The 8,994-nt window shown below is 36.3% G+C and overlaps 1 protein-coding gene across 3 annotated transcripts; it reads left to right on the top strand.

Moving 5' to 3' along the window:
• The first annotated feature begins 2,855 nt into the window (after positions 1–2,855).
• On the top strand, positions 2,856–8,682 carry LOC103439066 (ATP-dependent 6-phosphofructokinase 6-like). Of its 3 annotated transcripts, none has more exons than XM_008377617.4 (13): positions 2,856–3,181; positions 4,845–4,891; positions 4,989–5,028; positions 5,169–5,231; positions 5,317–5,454; positions 5,738–5,896; positions 6,007–6,060; positions 6,224–6,292; positions 6,395–6,524; positions 6,828–7,084; positions 7,559–7,607; positions 7,738–7,892; positions 8,165–8,682. In XM_008377617.4, exons 1-13 carry the CDS (start codon positions 3,080–3,082, stop codon positions 8,366–8,368), a joined length of 1,467 nt encoding a protein of 488 aa, XP_008375839.1. In that variant the 5' UTR covers positions 2,856–3,079; the 3' UTR covers positions 8,369–8,682. The 3 variants fall into 3 exon arrangements, with proteins under 3 accessions (XP_008375839.1, XP_070673833.1, XP_028952917.1); XM_070817732.1 differs by lacking the exon at positions 2,856–3,181 and adding an exon at positions 4,085–4,388; XM_029097084.2 differs by lacking the exon at positions 2,856–3,181 and adding an exon at positions 4,451–4,641.
• The last annotated feature ends 312 nt before the right edge of the window (positions 8,683–8,994 follow it).

Raw genomic sequence — 8,994 nt, 5'->3', positions numbered from 1 at the left:
TTACATGAACTCACCAAATAAAACTTACACAAACACACCAAATAAACTAAGAACTTTATTCTTCGTCCACAAGCTCCTTTTAAGTTTCTTCACCTTGTTTCAATCCCCATTGGTGCTCAATTAAGTCACTTTGACGGCTTAAGTGCATGTATGTTTATTGCATTGCAGTGTACCGATCAATGATCAATTGATTGTAACTTCCATCATTTTCCAATGGCTCGTGTTGCACGATATCTTCGGTGCGGTCATGAGCACAATAAATACGTGTTCTGGAATTGTTCATCGTGTCCAACTTGTGTTCATCGATGGCATCATAATCATACTCATCTTCCACAATTATGTTGTGGAGAATGATGCACGTCATCATGATGGATCAAAGAGCCTCGACATCAAACAATCTGGCAGCAGCCATGACAATGGCTTAACGAGCTTGCAGGATACCAAAACAACGCTCCATATCCTTCCTACACCCCTTTTGACATCTTGCGAAGTGTTTTTCCTTTTCACTTTGTGGATGTGGCATTGTTTTGACAAATGTTGTCCACCTTGGGTAAATGTCATTTGCTAAGCAGTATGCTCCTTCATATTTATGTCCATTGACCCAATATGTGACTTTTGGTGATTTTCCTTGCAGCATCTCGTAGAACACTAGAGATTGGACAAGGACATTGAGATCATTTTGAGCTTCTGGAACTCCGAAAAAAGCATGCTAAATCCATGTATCAAATGATGACACCGCTTTCAAAATAATACTTTTGGCTCCTTTTCTGTCGCCATAAGCTTCTTGCCATGCACTTGGACAATTTTTTCAAGTCTAGTGCATACAGTCGATGTTTCCAATCATGCTAGGAAAGCCTCGTACCTCACATTCTTCAAAAGCCTTGTAGGTCAATTGTCGTGGATTTCTGGAGGTACTCATTGTTATAGAGGGCTTCGATTGTGGAACAAAACCTCATCAGGGACTCTAGAATAGTTGATTTTCCCATCCTCGCTATCTCATCCACTTGATATGTAGATGCTCCATATACAAGTATCTGTAAGGCATCAATAATTTTTTGCTTAGGAAGAAGACCTTTAACATGAAAAGCATCCTTCTTTTTTTTTTTTTTTTGCACAAAGTATGGATCATGGTTGCAAATAGTAATCATGATTTTGTTAAACAAAGATCGTTGCATTCTAAAACGACGTCTAAAAATATGATCAAGTAATAAACTGTTGGGGATAAACTAATCTTCCAAGATATCTTTATCTTGTCTTTCCCTCTTTCTGTCCAAGTTTGCGTAACGTCTGGGTTTGAAGATCTAACCCACAACTTCCATGACACGACAAGAATTTGAGGCTCTCTGCCTTTTATGTTCATCATCCTCGTCCTCTTCCATGAAGAATGCCTCATCTCCACCATCCTCAGTATTGAACAATTCTTCCTATTCTCCTAACAATTTTTTCTGTTGCTCATCGATTTCATACAATCTTTTTGAAGAAGACATTGTAAAAAAGCAAGATTTAAAAACGATGAAGAAGGATTATGAGCTAGTTTGAGTTTGATGTATGAATTATGATAGATGTAGGGTTTAGATAGACACAAAAAAAAAAGGATGAGGTTGTGGATAATGCCATGTGGCACTACGTGATTGATTGAAAATCTTATCGAAATCTATTCTAAATGATTGAAAACAGATAGTGACACGTGACGCATCGAAATTGGTTCAAAATATTATCGGAAATCTATTCACAAAGTAGTATTTTCGGATAATGACACGTGACGTGAAAAGATTGGTTAAAAATTATATCCGAAATTAAAACTAATTTATTTATTTATTATTTTATAAAAATAAAAATAATATTTTAATAAGAATTAACTAAGGAACTTTAACGAAAAACTCCCGATATTGTTCACTTTAAAAAAAAATCATATTTTTACATTAAAAAATCAATCATGGTACTATTCACTTTACTTTTTATTTTGTCCTTATCGTTAAAATTCAAAATTTTCAAACAATTTTCATTAATTTTCCTAATTAACTAAATTTTGTAGTAGCGTATTTTTCAAAAATGAAAATTTATTTGATCAATTACTATTTACTATTTATTTAAATGAATTAAATGAGCTATCACAACGCATTTTTAAGTAGGACTTGCTATTCCACAAGCCCGTAATCAGAAAAAAAATAGGGAGACTTTGGATGCGGTCCCTAGTTATGAATAGTCTTTGACTGAAACCTTGTTGGTTTTCAATTTTTGATCCAAGTCCCTGAAATTAATTGATAATTTATTTCTATGTACGTTACTATATTTTTTAAATTAAAAATTAAAATTTATAGTTGTTTATAGTAATGAGATTTTAAATAAAAAACTATAATTTGTGGGATTAAAAATATTAAAATATAAATATACTATTGTGTGTGTGTGTGTAAACATGGGTACATTCATAAAAAATAACCAAAAAATTATTGTATCAAAACATGGATACATTCTTCAAAATGGGTACATTTAGCAAAAATAAAAATGGGTACAAATAAATAAAAAAATATGGGTACAATACAAATAAAACTTTAAAAAATATGGGCACAAAAAGAAATTAATATATGGGTACAAATTAAAACTGAAAGGAAAATTGGTACAAATTAAAAAAGGGTTGCAAATTAAAAATGGGTACAAACTAAAAATAAAAATATATGATAAAAAATTTAGCCATAAATATAAATATACTAATTGTAATATTTTTAATATTAAATGAATATATTTAGAAATAAAAAATATTTTATTATTGAAATAATTAATGATATTATTAATACAAAGGACCTTGATAAAAAATTGAAAAGTAATAAGGTTTTAATCAATAGAGTAGTAAAAATAAGGATGAAAACCTAATTACTCCAAAAAAATAATATTCAAATCATAACCCGGGTGCTGTTTAACTTTGATTAATCAAAACAACGGCTACAAATATGCCCTGCTGTGGCTCGAATCTCGAGATATAGCAAGCTCCGCCGCCATTTCCAGTCCCAGTTTCATCTGCTTCGACCCTCCATATTTCCCGCCGTCCACTACCAGAGAGAACGGCCGTTCCAGTGGCAACATGGCAATTTCCGACAACCGCGAGCCCAAAATCGCCACGGGTCCGTGCGGCTACGTCCTCGAAGATGTTCCTCACTTAGTTGATTACATCCCCGATCTCCCAGTAAATCTCTCTTTCCCTCTCTCTCTCTCTCTCTCTCCCTCTTTCTCTCTCCTAATATTCTACTTCTCTCTTTCTTAAGGTTGTTTGGATGATCAGAAAAAAACTACTTAGTTTATCAGTGTTACAGTGTTATGTATGCTACTTGTATATATACTTTGGTTTTTTTTGGAGAAAATAATAATCTAATAATTGTGGCTGCCAAAATACACATGCGATCTTCTTCTTCTGGTTGGTGTTTTGCATGTTCGGACCAAAACGCAGCGTTTTGGGATGACTGAATATGTGAATCCAGTACAACGAGCTTTGATTTGTTTTTTTTGTTCTTTATGGAACTTGTTTAAGTTGTTAAGTTTTAACTGATCTGATTTTTCATATAATTTGGTTTATTGAGATTTAATTGTTGCTGGGGTGCTGGAGATTTTTTATTTTAATTGTTCTGAGACTATTTATTTTTATTTTTGATACAATAATATAGTTACATGGGCATGTTTGAAGTGCTTCTAGAAGAGTTAAAAGTTTTGGGCTATTTTGGAAGTATTTTTAAAATTATTGAAAGTGTTTTAATGTAAGTGAATTATAGAAAAACACTTAACGTAAGCACTTTAAAAGTAAACTAAATTACATAAAATTACCTTAATTATTGGATTAATTGTAGTTTCAAACTTTATCTTTAAAAAATTTCAATGTTATACCTTATTTATGAATTTCTTACAATTTCATGCATTTCGTCAGCTTTTTGTAATACTTTTGTTAAATTGTGACGTGGCTTAAAAAAATTAATTAAATATTAAAAGAAACATTTTTTTTCCCGGGAACCAAACAGCCCCATAGAAATATTTTGATTCAGATTAAGGGTGGCTTTCCTCAAATTTTCTTTTCTGGCTTTGGTGGGTCGGTGGGTAGGCTCTGACTCAAAAGAATGGTGGTGAAGATGATAAGGTGGCGACCATGGCCGCCTCTGATGACGAAGAAGTACGAGGTGAGGCTGGTGGTGTGGAGGCTGGAGGGCTGGGATCTGGTGAGGGAGGGTGCAGACGGGGCCGGTCCACAGGACAAAGAAAAAGAGGACAAGTGGACTGCGAAGATTAGGTGGAAGGGATCCAATGTCAAGGTCGGGACCGACGAGGCTGCTGATGCAGCGTGAAAGGGAGAAAGGGAGAGAGAATATGGGAGGAAAGGGATGGCGGATGAAAAAACAGTTTTAAAGGTACTTTCAAAACCAAAAAACAGTTTTTTTAAAAGCGGTTTTAGTTATGTTAAAAGCATTTCTACGAGTCATTTATCTGCCGACCAAAAGCACTTTTGACTACATACGGAGAAAAACTTAAAAGTGCTTATGGGTCGTAAAAATGCTTTTTGGAGAAGCGGATTTTCATGAAGCACTTCCAACAGCTTTTCTAGGAAGCACTTGGGGCCAACAGCTTTTCTTGGAAGCACTAGGATTTTTAATGAATATTTGCGTGTGTTTCTAAAAATTGTGCTTAACATTAGTTACTATAATTTCTAAGATCAGATTTTTCGTTAGTATTTTGCTAAGAGTGCTTTGAGGTGTGGCGACTTGATCTGAATTAGTTTTCGATGTGATGATCCTATCTTGATTGTTTCGCTGCAAGGGGCAACGAAATCTAACACGCAGTTTCGTATGTTTTATGGCAATTTGCAGACGTATCCCAATCCATTACAAGACAATCCCTCCTATTCGGTTGTTAAGTAAGTTAGACTCTTTACATTCAGAGCAAATGCATTTGGTACGACTCATTTTGTTGTGTTCTTGATAAGTCACAAAATTGATCTTGCTTTTGATCAGGCAGTATTTCGTCAATGCGGATGATACCGTTGCCCAAAAGGTGAGAAATATTCAGTGCTTGGTCTATTAACAATGTATTCATTCGTCTAGTATATATTTTACACAAATTCCTAGTGATACGAAAACTTCAACGTTTTACAATTTCGGTTTTCTAGTTCTATAATGCTTTTCTTTGTATAGATTGTTGTCCACAAGGATAGTCCAAGGGGGACGCACTTTCGACGCTCTGGACCACGTCAGAAGGTTATAAATTCCTAGTTTTTCGCTCTATTAATTGTCCTTGTATTATATATTCCAGACAAGTGACATGCAATTGGTTATTTCTCAGGTGTATTTTGAGTCAAGTGAAGTGCATGCGTGTATCGTGACATGTGGTGGTATATGTCCAGGACTGAATACAGTTATTAGAGAACTAGTATGCGGGCTGAACCACATGTATGGTGTCAAAAAAATTCTCGGAATAGAGGTAAGGCATATTTGACATGTATTCAAATACATTTCAACCTCCGTTTTCGTATTATGATAATAAAATGTGGAAGGGTGCATGAATTAAAAGTTTTACAACCGTATCATTTTGTTCCCGCCCTCTCATTCTATATGAGGTAAAAATAGGAGACTATAATTCGATTGCAGCATATCGGTGGGTTTCTTTTAGGCTTATTGGTGGATAATTTGGCCCTCAATTCATGATAGTCTTTTTATCATATGGTTGAACAATGTCATGAACTAGGAAGTAGTTCTCCATGTAGGGTGGATACAGAGGGTTTTATGCCAGAAATACAATCCCTTTAACGCCAAAGGTTGTGAATGACATCCATAAACGAGGTGGCACCATCCTTGGGACATCACGAGGCGGGCATGATACCTCAAAGATTGTGGACAGCATCCAGGACAGAGGAATTAATCAGGTCTATATTCCTTACGTTATTCTATTTTTTTTTCAAATCTCATTTTATGTTGGCTTTGCTTTCTCCAAAAAAATTTTGAGCATAGACTTACGAATGTTTATGCACGTCAGATTTATGTACTTGGAGGAGATGGAACACAGAAAGGAGCTTCGGTGATTTTTGAGGTAATTCAGTTTGATGTTGCCCTACTAGCATTGATCTCCAGTGCTACCCGGGAACAAGGATTTTGGAAGATTCAACAATCTTGAGTGTGTTGGGAAACAATATGGGATGGAATTATAAGTTGAGCGCAATATTTAGTTATTTACCTGCCATTATTCCATGCAGGAAGTCAGGAGGCGTGGCCTCAAAGTAGTGGTGGCAGGAATTCCAAATACCATCGATAATGACATCCCTGTACTCCCTTATCCCATGCATGACTTGTCTGATGTATTTGATCTAAATATACCATTCACTCTTGGAAGCAGTCTTAATTTTCGATTCCATGCTTTTATTTAGGTTATAGACAGATCTTTTGGTTTCGACACTGCTGTTGAGGAGGCTCAGCGAGCCATTAATGCAGCCCATATTGAAGCGGAAAGCTTTGAGAATGGTATTGGCTTCGTCAAGTTAATGGGCCGCTATAGTGGTAAAGTGTCAGTCCTCTATAATCTTAAAATTATTTGATTTTAGAGTAAAACACAGAAGATAATGTGGCTTCCAATGTGGTGATATTATATCACTTGATGCTCTCTTATTTCTCCAATTGAATTGATTCTCCCTGAACCTGTGCTAGTTGCAACCATGTGCACTAACTGTGCCCTCTGCATATCGACTAGATGTATATATTGGTTTCAATTTCCTTTTCCGGTGACTATGTGAATCCATTGACGAGACTTTGTGTGAACAGTCACTGTTATGTAGATCTTATTCTGATACTCTTGTCACGCAGGATTCATAGCAATGTATGCTACTCTTGCTAGCCGAGACGTAGACTGTTGTCTGATTCCAGAATCACCTTTTTATCTGGAAGGACCAGGTGGACTTTATGAATACATTGAAAGAAGACTGAAGGAGAATGGTCACATGGTTATAGTAATAGCCGAAGGTGCAGGACAAGAGCTTCTTTCTGAAAGAATGAACCAGCAGGATGCTTCTGGAAATAAGCTTCTGCAAGATGTTGGTCTGTGGTTATCGCAAAATATTAAGGTAAGATGCCAGCGTTATTTCTATGCCTGATGATAGAAATGTTGTTCCCTCTCCCTCGTTTGTGTGATCGTCTGTTTTTTACACTTTAGCTGTTGTAAGCATGTCCATTCTGAAATGGGGTTGGGATGTACAATAACCTTTTTCCCTTTGGATACTACTGCCCATTAGAAAATGGGGGGACTCAAGAAGACTGTCTAGCGGCCAATAAATTGTCAGTTTCTGATGAGTCCCTTTTTCTTTGTCAGCCATAAAGACTGTCTAGTATAACCAGAAGGTGGTGCTTTGAGGATTTGCTTGCATCCTTTGTCAAATTTGAAAATTTCAAGGTCTTATACAACATGCGAAAGCAATGTGGCCTACTTGTTTGATGATGTCGACGTCATGTGCTATTATTTATTCATAACATTTTTGAGTGACTTGACCCTGGGGATGCCATTCTTACCATATGTATTGGTTTTGATTATGTTCTTGTAGGATTACTTCTCGAAGCAGAGAAAGATGACTATAAATCTCAAATATATAGGTTGGTCTTACTGAAGCACTTTCTTGGGATTGTGGAGTATTGGTTTTTATTGTCTGATTCTACGGATATTCATCGTAGAGCCTGGCGGAACAACTTATATAACCTAACAATAGTTATGCACTTCTGGCAGATCCCACTTACATGATCCGTGCGATTCCAAGCAATGCATCTGATAATGTATATTGCACCCTCCTTGCTCACAGTGCCATTCATGGTGCGATGGCTGGATACGCGGGATTTGCTGTCGGCCCTGTTAACGGAAGGCATGCTTACATTCCGTTTCATGTAAGTTATATAAGTTACTCTTGGTTTAAATAGTTATCTCAGTAAAAGAAGGGAAGCATATGATTCAGAAGTGGGGAAACTCGGCAAGTTACATTCCCCTATAAAAATTCATAGGCCAATACGACAGGAAAAATGAAGCAAGTGATGCAAGAAAAAGTGGAATTTACATTTATTTGATGTACCCGAGAACTTACCTTCTCTTTTTGGGTACTGCCATAAATTGTCATTGTGATTTAGTCGTATGCTCAAGTTGATTGTTCTTTCATGCACAGAGGGTGACCGAGAGGCTGAACAAGGTTGTGATCACTGACAGAATGTGGGCACGGTTATTGTCATCAACCAATCAGCCAAGCTTCTGGGACCTCAAAGAGGTCGAAGCAAAGAAGAAAGAGGAAACAAAAGAGGAAACCGAAGGCCAACTGATAGTTGGGGAAAACCATACTGAAGCGACTTCAGCGTCTAGACCGAAGGAATAGGAAATGGGTACAACAAGCAGCTTGTTTCCAAACTCTAAAGATCGTTGTGTTCATGGTACTCTTCGTTTTCGCTCCCTGTCTGTCTTTATGTGTGATGTATTTATTTAGAAGTGTTTCGGGTTTTACTAACGATATCTTTATAAGAATTAAGGAGTCATTGTATATATGAAACAAAATGAGAACTTATGAGTTGTGGGCAGATATGTGTGATGTATTTATTTATAAGTGTTTCGGGTTTTATTATCGATATCTTTATAAGAATTAAGGAGTCATTGTATATATGAAACAAAATGAGAACTTATGAGTTGTGGGCAGATATGATTCCTTTCTACTCTTTTTCCAACTAAGCATTCCATTCTCTTTTCAGAAAGATTTATTAAAATTAGGGGATTTGGCCCACCCTTAACTTCAACTATGTGGCGTGAAAGCTGAGTAACTGAGCTAACTACGTTCTGTGAATGCGGGCGTGCCAACTGGTGATCGAGCTCGATCGGATGAGTAGAATAGACGTTGTGATGGTGGTGTCAAATGCTATGCCAACTTTTGCAAGCAATTACAGTCGAGGAATGAACTTGTTTCAATCTTGGATAAGGTTGCTTAATCACCGTGAAGTCCAATAAATGGTT

Source organism: Malus domestica, chromosome 17 (genome assembly GCF_042453785.1).
Source record: "Malus domestica chromosome 17, GDT2T_hap1".
Taxonomy (NCBI): domain Eukaryota; kingdom Viridiplantae; phylum Streptophyta; class Magnoliopsida; order Rosales; family Rosaceae; genus Malus; species Malus domestica.
This window is presented reverse-complemented; position numbering and strand designations above follow the sequence as displayed.